The sequence below is a fragment of the Pholis gunnellus genome (genome assembly GCF_910591455.1).
Source record: "Pholis gunnellus genome assembly, chromosome: 14".
Classification (NCBI taxonomy): domain Eukaryota; kingdom Metazoa; phylum Chordata; class Actinopteri; order Perciformes; family Pholidae; genus Pholis; species Pholis gunnellus.
This window is the reverse complement of record NC_136541.1, coordinates 21,784,440-21,797,730: the sequence shown is the minus strand read 5'-3', so window position 1 is coordinate 21,797,730 and position 13,291 is coordinate 21,784,440. Positions and strand designations below refer to the sequence as shown.

The 13,291-nt window shown below is 41.6% G+C and overlaps 1 protein-coding gene across 1 annotated transcript in view; it reads left to right on the top strand.

Annotated features, from left to right (window-relative positions):
• The window catches only part of LOC306706130 (voltage-gated inwardly rectifying potassium channel KCNH6-like), a gene marked incomplete at both ends in the record, with an annotated part of 63,741 nt that extends 51,779 nt beyond the window's left edge, over nucleotides 1–11,962 (top strand). The window contains 13 exons of the mRNA XM_079173041.1: nucleotides 568–706; nucleotides 1,877–2,014; nucleotides 2,270–2,424; nucleotides 4,514–4,755; nucleotides 5,281–5,480; nucleotides 6,053–6,140; nucleotides 7,500–7,664; nucleotides 7,824–7,945; nucleotides 8,192–8,263; nucleotides 9,821–9,920; nucleotides 11,231–11,333; nucleotides 11,437–11,555; nucleotides 11,670–11,962. Coding sequence (XP_079029167.1) covers nucleotides 568–706; nucleotides 1,877–2,014; nucleotides 2,270–2,424; nucleotides 4,514–4,755; nucleotides 5,281–5,480; nucleotides 6,053–6,140; nucleotides 7,500–7,664; nucleotides 7,824–7,945; nucleotides 8,192–8,263; nucleotides 9,821–9,920; nucleotides 11,231–11,333; nucleotides 11,437–11,555; nucleotides 11,670–11,962 — 1,936 coding nt within the window. The remainder of the gene's footprint in view (nucleotides 1–567; nucleotides 707–1,876; nucleotides 2,015–2,269; nucleotides 2,425–4,513; nucleotides 4,756–5,280; nucleotides 5,481–6,052; nucleotides 6,141–7,499; nucleotides 7,665–7,823; nucleotides 7,946–8,191; nucleotides 8,264–9,820; nucleotides 9,921–11,230; nucleotides 11,334–11,436; nucleotides 11,556–11,669) is intronic.
• Between the last annotated feature and the right edge of the window lie 1,329 nt (nucleotides 11,963–13,291).

The following is a 13,291-nucleotide window of genomic DNA, read 5'->3' as shown; positions in this document are numbered from 1 at the left end:
TTCCAATATCACCTGACATCATAGGTATGTTGTCTTTAAACTCGTATGTTGTCATGGCAACACATCACCTGTCGACTTAAAAGGACATTAGATTCAGGCGGATACGTTGGTCTCTGGTGATTGGTTACCAAAAATCAGTACCTCCCAATGGAAATCTATTAGAGTGGAGGCAATGTCAGACAAATTGACAATTCTGTCTGATATCAGACAAACTCGAATCTAATCTGGAGATTAAACCTGAAATGACCCCATGACCTTTCCTCTGCCACACACAGGACAAACTTTTTTGGCTTCACAAAGCTCAAAGAATATCAGAATTATTTGTATGTCCAAACATTAGACTTAGATTAGAGAATGAAACGTACAAAAGTGTTTTCATGTTGAAGATGAATTTATACATTTGTTGATATTAGGTGCAAGTCTGTAAATGTGTCTTAAATTCTGTGTTATCCTTCAGGTACTGACCTACTAATTTGTACTGTTGCTGTTGTGGGTTTTTTCAGTGGATGTTTCATTCTCTTTTGGAGCAAAATCCATTTATTCCTTTATTGATGCATTTCTCTTTAGTGACCAGGAGGAGGCAGCCATGCAGACCTGTGGTTACTCCTGTTCTCCCCTCAACGTGGTGGATCTTATAGTGGACATCATGTTCATTGTTGACATCATCATCAACTTCAGGACCACATATGTCAACTCCAATGATGAGGTGAACTGATCTGATTGTCTGATTACAGCCTTGATGGTCTAAATATGATGTTCCCATACAACAAAACAGCATCGCCAATTACACTTTTCCCCCAGAATCACATTTGTATTTGACCTATCACAAATATATCAAATCAGAGTCGACATACGTCTGCACAGAGAGGAGATTGGGTTGGGGTCTACCACAGTTACTAGGCGCAGGAGGCCTGTCAAGCTTTCAAGTGGTGTATGTTGAACAGCAGGTCCAACAGCAGATATCAAGGATTCAGATAGATTTATTGTCAGGTTGCACAACAAAATTTAACTGTAGCCCATTTGCTACACAAGACAAAAGACAGGAGTAGGCTGAGTAGTGGAATAGCCTTTTGTCCTAACTGGGTTAGCTTAGCTTACATCTTGGAGCGATCGACTCTGCTTTCGGTGGCGTTTGGTTCGGCTGGGTAGTCTGAAAGATGCTGTGGGAAGTGATGTGTCAAGGTCCGCTTCGCTTTTCCAATATCCTTCCTCCCTGCCATTCTTTCCTACTAAATTGGGACTACAATCTAAATTTCTTTGTGCAACCCTGTTGTACAATGACAAATAAAAACCTTTTAACCTTGTAAGTTTAGTCTTTAGAGTGGCTATTTTGTTAGCCTTCCCGAAGCCATAAACGCAAAAAGACAAATTTCTGCTGGTCAAACAAATGATGTGCACTGTGAAATCATCACATGAATTCTTGAGTTATGGACAAAAACGTGGTCAAAGTTCTTGAACTTTGATCACCAAATTCTAATCAGTTGAGGGCAACGGGGTTTGTACCAAATTTCAAGAAATTTGATCAAGGTGTTTAATGCAATATCGCATTCATGAAAATGGACAGACGTGAGGTCACTGTGACCTTGACCTCCGACCACAGAAATGTTCAGTTTTTGCTCGAGTGCAAGTGGATGGTTGTTTGTGCCAAATTTGAAGAACTCAAATTTAGTATCACGAGAATGGGTCCAACTCGAGGTCACAGTGACCTTGATCTCCAAATTCGAACTGGTCCCAAAAACATAATGTGTCCGGCCACGGCTGTCGCTGGTGCGGACAAAAAAACTTTAATACATCCATATCTTCATCATTTGACAAGGTTGTGGAATATTGAGTTAAATCTACTGTGAGCTGTTATATACATTTTTATTCTCCTCAGGTGGTGAGCCAGTCTTCTCGGATTGCAGTCCACTACTTCAAAGGGTGGTTCCTCATCGACATGGTGGCAGCCATTCCCTTTGACCTCCTCATCTACCGCTCCGGAGAGGAGGTGGTTAGGGGAGGTGGAGAGGGAGAGGTAGGGAGGAGGGAGGGAAAGAAGAAGACAGATAAGGGTGGGGGGAGGAATGGAGGTTTGGGTAAAAAGCGGGATTGTAGCAAGGAAAGACTTTCGGGAATGAAGGGAAACAAGGAGCACAAGAAAAGTAGGAGAAAGAAAAAGAACATCTGGACTCCAACAGCAATTATTTATTTGATATTGTTATTTATCATTTGTTCACTGACATATTTTGATCCAGTTACATTGCTGCTCTCTGTCTCCTCCTCCTAACAGACCACCACACTGATTGGCCTGCTGAAGACAGCTCGGTTACTGCGATTGGTTCGTGTAGCCAGGAAGTTGGACCGGTACTCAGAGTACGGTGCAGCTGTCCTCTTCCTCCTCATGTGCACCTTCGCCCTCATCGCCCACTGGCTGGCCTGCATCTGGTACATTACTCTACTTTATCCAGTTACATTGCTGCTCTCCAAACGTACATTACGTAGCCTATGTAGACAGTCGATTAAAAGAGAAACTTCGTACCACAAATGGATGGTTTTGGCCTCAAAACAAGTCTTTTGACATGAATCTGATCAGATTTATATTGTGATCTGTATTTAAATAAAAAACAGACATCCATTTCCTCATGTTGAGCTAAATTAAGACATGAAGTGTAAATAAAGCAAAACCAGAGAAAAATAAAAAAGAGAAAGGAAAAATCATTATAATAACACAATATGTAGCACATATGTAATATGTATGTAATGCTATTACTATATAAATAGTAAACACGTGAATTACATTGATATACGGAAAAATATACAAAAAACAATCGCCTTAACTAATTCCTGAAGCAGACTAATTGTATGCACACATTTCCTATTGATCGATAGTTTTAACAGACTCAATGTCATTTCCAAAGTCTGTAATCATACCTGCAAACTTGTCGCTTTTCGGCAAAATTCGCCATTTTGAATCAAAATATATCATCCACGTGAATCGTTTAGATCCGTAGAGGATTTGGGGGGGGGGGGGGGGTGTCAACTGGCCAGCCAGCGTTTCTCAGATTGGAGTGAGACCAGGAGAGAAGATGATGTTGTGATCTTCGCAATAAAACAGCTTTGATGTGATGTGTCGAGTCTTGGCCAATCAGCGTTAAGACGTCTACATGTCTTCATTTCCCTCTGTTCAAGTTTAAGTTCCGTTATGTTCCGTTACAGTTCAGACTTGCTGGGTTAAGTTAACGTCCACTGCATGCAAAACTTTGTCGACTGTTAACTTTCGTCATTATCGCAATGTAGGAAAAATGTGATGAAACATGCGGAACACATCCCTGTGTTCCGGTTCAGTGCACGCGGTCATTAACGTTAAACCGTAACACCGGCGGATCTGGTTGCAGGTTGTTTTTTTTTAACTCAAACTAGAATCTGGCGATTTCGTGGTGACAACTTTTATGACCACGAAAAGTGAGGCCAAGATACTGATGAGATGATGAGGTCAAAGAGCTTCAGGAAGAGGACGCTGTTTGTGTAGCGCAGCTGGACGCAGGGCTGAGATGTGAAGGAGCTGGGCCTGGATAAAGGTGGAGGTCTAAACAGACGTGAAAAGAGAGCAGTAGGCTACAGCTTCCTGCTGTCACAGTGTTTTAAAGACATTGATAAGGCAGGGTATGCTAAATGCAGCCTCTGCTCCAAGGAGATAAAGTACAGCAACAAGGGCTCACGTGTCCTCTCATCACACTGCAGACTCTGTTCACTGTGATGACCACAGACAGTGTACTAACAGTCCCAACAGTCCCACGTGCAGTTGCTCCTAAGGGCCCTGAAGTAATGAGAGAGAGAGGGTTCAGGTGCCTCTACATTAATTTCAGCAGGTTGCTAATGCAGAAGTGTGTATAGATTACAGCTATTATTGTACTCTTGATAAGATACCTCGGCTTAGCCAGAGTAGATTATCATTTTAATTTAAATAATTTAACTGGATTGAATGCATATTAATTGCAAATAGAAGATAGGCCACAATTCTAACAGCTTTACAGTAACTGTATAAGTTAATATTAAGCTATACAGCAACAGTAGAAGTTAAAATTAAGCCATACAGCAACAGTAGAAGTTAATATTAAGCCATACAGCAACAGTAGAAGTTAATATTAAGCCATACAGCAACAGTAGAAGTTAATATTAAGCTATACAGCAACAGTAGAAGTTAATATTAAGCTATACAGCAACAGTAGAAGTTAATATTAAGCCATACAGCAACAGTAGAAGTTAATATTAAGCCATACAGCAACAGTAGAAGTTAATATTAAGCTATACAGCAACAGTAGAAGTTAATATTAAGCTATACAGCAACAGTATAAGTTAATATTAAGCTATACAAATACTGTTTTCTTCCATTGACTTCTTTTATAAATGACATCATGAGAGAATCTATGTTGAAAATTATCATTTTAAGCTTTTATTTCAGGCCTAGGAGCCAGTGTTGAAAATGCTGCCGCTCATGTATAGAAGGTGCATTTTACCTGTTTTCTTACCCCAGGTATGCCATAGGGAATGTGGAGCGGTCCAATACGGCTGGGATTGGCTGGTTGGACAATCTGGGTGAGCAGCTTGGGAGGCCGTACAATGAGTCCATCATCGGCTCAGGTCCTTCCATCAGAGATAAATATGTCACAGCTCTGTACTTCACCTTCAGTAGTCTGACCAGCGTAGGCTTCGGGAACGTCTCCCCAAACACCAACTCTGAGAAGATCTTCTCCATCTGCGTCATGCTTATAGGAGGTGAGTCTAACAAATACAGCTGTATGGAAATGTCAGAAAAACTAGTGAAGCTAAAGTAACAGCAGTTTTGTTTAAAATTGTTTCTGAAGGCAGTACAAATTATTTTTAACTTAATAGGGTAACATTGTTTAGTCACAGACACTTATGTCAAGTAAATGACAGTTTTTAATAAATTGTTCAACATTAAGTTCAGATTAAAAAAAACTCTAAGAATCCAAGTAGCAACAAGGTTTCTGCTTGGAAAAGTAATACCAAACATTTAGAAAATAAATGAATAAATCTGGCCCCCAGTGGAAAAGCACAGTGTTTATGCACTGAACATTTTGAATGTGAACAGATAAGATGTTGGAATGCATGCCAGCATGCTTTATATTGAGTAAGTTCTTTCATTATTTTTATGATTGTTTTCGTTGGTCTCTTGTTTTCAGTGTCCTTATGAACTAGACAGTCTAATTATTGTATTAAACTCTTTGTTTTGAGTTAAAAGGTCAACGATACAGGTCTCTGATTTACTCTCCTCTCCAGCTCTGATGTATGCCAGTATTTTCGGTAACGTGTCAGCCATTATCCAGCGGCTGTACTCTGGTACGGCACGCTACCATGCCCAGATGATGAGAGTTCGAGAGTTCATCCGCTTCCACCAGATCCCCAACCCTTTGAGACAGCGGCTGGAGGAATACTTCCAACACGCTTGGTCATACACTAATGGAATAGATATGAACGCTGTGAGTATGGGAGACTTTTGGCTATATTGTGAGTCCTCAGCTCTTTGGATCTTGTTTTGCTAGTAACTAACATTCTGCTGAAGATTTAAAAGTTTACAAAGCTACTCAAATTATATGTTGACTTTTATGGAAATAGTCAAAAAGGACCCTTACAACATCTATAATATTTCCATTTTATAGATGCAGCATGTGGTCTGTTTGCTTGCATTCTAAAACTCATATTTTGATTTCAAAAGAAACAATGTTTCTAATTCAAGTAATATTCTAACATGTATGAAGACACTACTCACTTACATTTTTCAAATTACCAACGTTTTTTGGGGATCAGCAGGAACATGTCACAAAACACAATATCGACATATCTGATTGACTTTCAGTAAAAAAGTGAAAAGTAATTTATGTCACAATAAATTGGAAGAAACATTACAGAGCAAAAAAGATGAAGTTGCTTATATGGCATGTGGGCTTTGTATATCTAACTTTTTAATGGAATATATTTACTGTACTTGCAGCTAAATTAGTAATCCAGGGTGTCCTCTCTCTCTGTGTCCCAATCTCTACTTGTCCCCCAGGTTTTAAAAGGTTTCCCAGAGTGTCTCCAGGCAGATATTTGTCTCCACCTCAACAGGTCGCTGCTGCAAGACTTTAAGGCTTTTAAAGGTAATACTTCTTTGCATTACACATGAAAAGTAAAATTTTGAGATTTTTATACTTTACTTTATACTTTACATTGTATGCAAGGTAATTGACCAGCTACATCAAAATGCCTCACTCATCGAATTACTTTTATGTTTAATAAGGGTATAGAGTGACTCATTTGTTAGTATTACTAACTTCCTATAACAGAGCAGAGTAAATGTGAACATTGTTCACAGTTAAATGTGTAACCCAAATTAGAAGTAAACTGGAGAAACAGACCTGTAGGTTCCCTCCAACAACAATTTGACACTCAGCTTCCAAAATACTTATCCTCCAGAAAAATTCCGTTTAGCCATCAAGTTAGAAAATTCAGCTTACATTCACAGTTCTTACACAACACTCAGGGGCAAGTGGCCTGGGAGTTGAAGAACAGCTGGGCTCCACAGGCAGACGGGGGTAGAACAGGAGGCCTCAGGCGGACATCCTGGGAGCAGGGGCGAAGCGGATCGGAAAATCTCAGGCAGATGATTTAAGCAATGTAGGGGTGACCGCCCTGAAAGTCGGCCAGGAAGCAGGACAGGTGGGCGGCAAGTAATTGGCAACTGGTTGAGGTTTCATGGAGCTGTGCAGCTGGGTCTCTGTGGTGCTGAGCAGCTGAGAGAGCCATCCATATCAGGAGTCACGGGAACCACACCATCCTCTGGTGACTCTACGGTACCCCATGAAATTAGCAAGGCGAGTGCATTTAAAAAGATGACCAGCATTTGCTGGTCGGAGGGAAGGTTGGTTACTAGCAGACTGGAGGTTAGCAGGTAGACAGGCAGGCAGGTACAGGTGGCTTGAATGCAAAGACAAAATGTGCATAGCAACTTTGCAACAAAGAAACTTCAATGATCTGATTCTGATTGGGGAAAAGAGGCCTGCATATGTGATCCAGGGCTATTGAGGTGAATGGGGAAAGAAAGGAAAGTCTGAGGGCATCTGGTGGATGAATGGAAAATGTCCATGAATGTGTCTGGGAAATAGGGAATGTGCTACAGAGAATGGGCAGGGAGACACACACTACAGTGCACTGACACACAGTAATCATTGTTTCCAAAATAATAAAGCTCTGAAAAGACTCTCATAATTTTAAAGAGCAGCTCAATGTCTCATGAAATGGGTAACAAGGATACCTGCCTGCTTTGGCACATGAATGTTAAATAGTCCTAATCGCTCCTTGCATGGTAGCCCCTGCCATCAGTGTATGAATGGGTGTGAATGAGTGAATGATGACATAGTGTAGTAGTGTTAAAGCGCTTTGAGTGGTCGGAAGACTAGAAAAGAACTATACAAGTACAGTCCATTTAACATTTACCATGTATTTGCTATGTGGTCTAGGATCTACTAAGGGCTGTCTCAGGGCCCTAGCCATGAGGTTTAAGAACACCCACGCTCCTCCTGGTGAAACCCTAGTCCACGCTGGAGACCTGATATCAGCTCTGTACTTCATCTCTAGAGGATCCATAGAGATCCTCAAAGGAGACGTGGTGATAGCTATACTGGGTAAGGTGCATGCATGAGGCTCAGGTATATGCTAGTGGCTCCATCAAGTGGCCCAAGGAAGACTCACGTAGAGTCAGTAATGTCTCTTACATGAATAAATGAACAAACCAATAAAGATACCTTTATTCATATCCTGACTACATGTTTTTTCTTCTCCAGGGAAGAACGATATCTTTGGGGAGCCCATTAATCAGTTTGCTCTGCCAGGAAAATCCAGTGCGGATGTCAGAGCTCTGACTTACTGTGATCTGCACAAGATACAAAGAGAGGATATAATGGAGGTATCGCATGTTTTTATGTTTTCATTTATAACTATCCAGGTCCTGGGGACGTCATTGAATGGCTGATAACTGAGCATGTGTTAGTCGATCAATGTGATAAATACAGTATAATCCATCCAAATTAATCGAAAACCAAAGTTTCTCTTTTTTCTCGAAACATGTATCAGTTCTGTATTTGTACTATATATTTTTGTACTTTTTGATGTTGTGTTGGCAGTGCTGATTTACTGTTATTTGTGTTTGCAGGTTCTGGGCATGTATCCTGAATTTTGTGAATATTTCTGGTCCAACTTGGAGATCACCTTCAATCTCAGAGAAGTATGTTACACATGTTACAGCTCCTCTATTTATTGAAAACAGGTAGAAAATAACACTTTATAAAATTACAATGGCGACATCTTAAATTTAAGTTTTGACTTGAAATAACTTGAATAATTAAAATGGAGATGTCTAAAATTCACGTCGGATTTTAACTGGAGGCTCAATACAATTTAAAGGCAAAAGCATAACTTCAAGCTTACAGTCACATTAAAGATGTCTTATATGAAAACATTTGATTTTCAAAATATAATTACCAACATATTACTTTTCTCCATAAATGAATTATAATAAATGAAGTCTGTCATGTAAACACTGTAAAGCTATAGCTAATCAAAATGAATGTGAACCCAGTGTATCTCTATCTGGAAATGAAGATCTGGGTTATGCAAGCTGGTTCTCACAATGTGCTGTCCCATGACGGCCGAAGGGGATAATGATAATAATAATGTACAAACAGTCAGACTTTCATTGTGTTGCACCAGGTTGTACATGTGAAAGAGACAGAATACTTGTTTCAAGAATGAAGACAGAAAGCTGAGAGAGACGTTCAAACCCTGCTTGCTTTCTCACCTCCACACAGCTGACCGCTGACTGCGTGAAGCAGATGTGAATGTTGGAGTGTCGGGGTCGAATATTTATAGAAAACGACGGACACAGAAAGGTGTGGTGGGCAATTCTGATGGGGTATACTGGCGCCGAAAAGAGTGACATTGATATTTTTCAGGTCTCACTCTTTACAGCGTTCTTCCTCTGTGGTCACAGTACCCACAGGAACACCACCACTCAGCAGATGATTCATTCTCCTCTGCCTGTTGCACCTCTCTCTCTCCTCGTGTGCTCTACGATATGTAGGAGGAGCTCTTCATCAGTACACTCTGGCTCAAATAAATAAATACAGTCACCCATTGAATTGAAAGACCTCATCTCCATTGTCTAAATCATTTTAATATTCAGTAATAACATTGAAAATATTTTCGATAACAGCTGCGCCTTCTGTACTCCAACACAACAAACAGCGGCACTCCTGCCTACAACTCTCACCCACGTTTCCTCTGATGTCTTCTTGCAACAAGTCACCTCTCACTAGATTATAGAAGGAGACTTCTCCTCCCCTCCATCTCTGAAGGGTTCTGTTCATAATGTTGTCAGACACTAATAACTACAATCTGAGCCCGTGAGTGGCAAAAAAACAGCACTTTTAATGGACGTAATCAACATTGACAATGCAGTTGCCCCTGCAGCCCAGCAGCTGCAGGGCTCTCGATCAATACCGGACCAGTTTCAAAAATGTTTGTCCCCATTAGATGCAAAAACGTGGGGGACTTTGGTATTGAAAATATCAAAGTCTTTTAAGTCTTTTTTTGGAAACATTTAACATTTTGTGGTTAATGAAACTGAATGGAAATATCAGAAATACTCTAGTCCAGTGGACCACGATCTAAAATGGGTCATTTCACCAACATTTTTTTGAATGAAATGTAACTTCATCTATAGCACACAATTCTTCCTCTGTTTAACCTTCACACATTCTGCCCTCTCCCTCTCTGCCTGCAGGTGAAGAATGAAGCTGCAGGCTTTGTGAGTGGAGAAGACTCTGACTGTGAGGGATTCAGCAGACCACTCAGCAAACACAAACTGTCTTCCACTCACACAGGTGAAACTTCACACATACCAACAGCTTGCAAGAACAGACAGAAGTCCCGGTTCACAGAAGTTATTTATTCACATAGCACACACAGTTTACCGTATGCATTGACATTTTTTCCAGGCGTCAACATTAGGGAATATTGAAGCATTACTGAGTATTTTCTGTCTTACTAGAAACATTTTCTATGTTCATAAATTGCATACAATACAAATTTTGTCTCAGTGTCATCTTTACATTTAACATTCCTAATACATTTTGTGTCACGAATTCCCCTTCATATTAGTTTGTTTTCATCCTGTCTGCTTGTTTTAGTAACTCTCCTGTCATTTCAGATCCTACCATTCACCTCTGATTCCCCTCACCTGGTCCTCCACACCCATCTCACCTGCAGCCCATTCCCTCATTAGCCCTCTCTATTTAGGTCCCCTCACTTGCGCTTGTTCCCTGCCAGATTGTCTTGTGTGTTTGTGCCAAGTTCTCCAGCGTATCTTTAGATTGTTCCTGATCTGCCTGTTCCGACCCTGTCTGCCTGTTTTTGACCTTGGAGTTTTGCCTGCCCCTTATCGGATTTGTTTGCCTGTTCGGTCTGACCTCCTGGTTTTGACCCTGCCTGAAAACAAGTAAAAAACTAACTTGTATTTTTGTCTCCGAGTTGTGCTTTTGGGTTCAAGTATCTGTAATCCTTACAGTTTGGCTATAATTGCATCATAGATGCACACATATACATTCTAGTATCAGTACCAGTAAAAAAAACATATTGACAAAATGCTATCCTGAAACACTCCAACACAGTTCTTAACAGGACAGAAGTAGTTCTTACACTTCACTTGTGTGACCCAAGCTAACAGTTTATTGCTCGTATCACAAGTGTGTCACCACTATTTCTATGACTCTTGGTGGGCATTACGTTTGTATAAGAAACAAACAAGCCTTTCACTGTTTATTTTACACTCACTTAAAACAAGATTATTCCTCAAATATCTAACAAACAACAGCAAGTTAGGTTTTGACACATTACTTACCTGAAATACAGGAAAGAAGTTATGAGACAGGCTTGCCTTGAATTCTTCCACGAGCATGAGCTTACTCACTACAACCCCAGGGCCAAATCACACGTCCCTCAGTCTCACACTGCCACCTATTTTCGAAAAAGTAGTACAGCGAGTGCACTGACTTGGTCAAAATACCAGATTAGTCACATTAAGAATAAAGACAATGCAGCAGCACAATAAAACCAAATTACATTCACCCAAATGTGGTAACACATTAGTGGAAATCACACAAACTCACACTGATTGTTTGTGTGTCCCTGTCAGGTGACGCCATCTCAGCAGGGAGAGAGAGAGTCGGATGTACAAGACAACACAGCAGCTGTGAGCAGCGTGCAGGCAGCAACAGAGAGGATCATAAACATACATTGTAAGACCTGCTATTTTGTTTACCTCATTTAAAGCATACATTAATTCATTACAAAAGGGAAGTAAACTCATTGCCTCTGTAGATATGGCCCTGTGTTTTCCAGTGAGGATGAAGGGGAGGACTCAGAGGAGACCCGCGCCGCTCAGACCTCCGCCGGTCCTGCTGCTGCCACTAATGCTACGGGGTGCCCCGACACAGAGAACACCTGTAACCCTTTAACAGGCAAGTGTAGAGATACATTCAAGGCACATGAGATACAAACAAAAGTCTGTGTGTAGCGGTGACAGCTCCACCTAGCTCTGCGTGTGTCACACTGTGTCTGTATGTGTGGACCAGATGCGTTCTCAGGAGTGTCCAACATCTTCACCTTCTGGGGCTCAGAGAGTCGAGAGAAGCAGAGATACCAGGAGGTGCCCTGCTCCCACAGCCTTCCCTCACCTCCTCCTCAGCCTCCCTCCCTGGACCTCTTTGACCTGCCCTCCTCCTCCCACTGTCCCTACAGCACTTCTGCTCTTTCGTCCGCCATCCCTCGGAGGAAGAAAGTTGACTTAGAGAAGAGGCTGGAGGCACTGCAGAGACAGATAACCAGGTGGGTCACAGCAGGGCTTGGTCAGTGTCTTCATCGGTAGTGGGGATAACGTTACATGTACGTCAGGTTTCAGGTTAAATACACAATGCCAGCCAAATACTTTTATTCTCTTTGACAAAAAAAATATTTAAAGACACATTACATTTAGCAGACACTTTTATCCAAAGTGACTTACAATTCAGATTCCATCACACCGTAGGCACAGCTACGGGAGCAGTTTGGGGTTAAGTGTCTTGCTCAAGGACACATCGACATGCGACTAGCGGAGCCGGAGCCGGGGATTGAACTGCCGATCCTCTGATTGAAGGACGGCCCTGCTCTCAATTTAGCAACGGTCGCCCCACATACAAATATTGTCTGTTTAACTAGAGCCAAAATGTCCCCTCTGTCACTGACAAGTCAATGCTCAGTGTATGTGCACTAGTGGCTTCAGATTTCCACATCACAATTACCGGATCACGATTGGCTCCACATTGACATCACAAAATCCTGCTGACACTGTAAATCCATGTGTTAAACTGAGATTTAAGCCCAGAGAAACTTCCCCCAGCCTGCTGGTGTCAAACTGCACACATGCCTCCATCATTCTGCACAGTGAAGGTCAAACATCCAAGTGAAGTAACATGCAAAGTTTTTTGAGTGGAGGGGGCAGCGACTGGAGCAGTGGTCCATTACTGTAAAAGAAGAATAGGGATGTCAAAAGAATAAGATAACCAGTACTTTATGATCTCCACATTATTATATCATGATGATATTTAAGACTGTTTAAACCATTTTACTTCGTGTTATAAACATGCTTTTTACTTTTGTTGTTTTTGTGTACTTACTCATTTAATGAGTGGACTTCAGGCTCCTCTGCAAGATTCCTGTTGGTTCTAGAACTGACAGTCTGGTATATCTCAATGGTGTATCGCTGTGACACAAGTAGCTCTTTGTGTGTGTGTGTGTGTGTGTGTGTGTGTGTGTGTGTGTGTGCTTTCCAGGTTGGAGTCTCATATGTCAGCAGACATCGGGACCATTATGCAGCTGCTGCAGAGGCAAATGCCAATGATCCCACCTTCCTACAGCACCCTAACACCAACATCCAACGCCCTCTCCTCCCCCACTGACGAGTCACCAACCACCAACCCCCAGCAGCAACTGTCCAACGAAAACGATCAACAACTTGAACCAGAATCTAACTCTCTGGATTTCGGTTCCTCTGTGTTCCATCTTGCTGCCTTCCCCCAAATCATCCACACCTCACCCCTTCACACTTCATATCAGTCACTGTTGTCTTCCCCCAACTTCCCCCAGGACACCTTCACCTCCCCACCCCGACCCCAAACTTCTATCCAGTCTTCCTCCTCCTCTGTCTTTCCTCAGACAG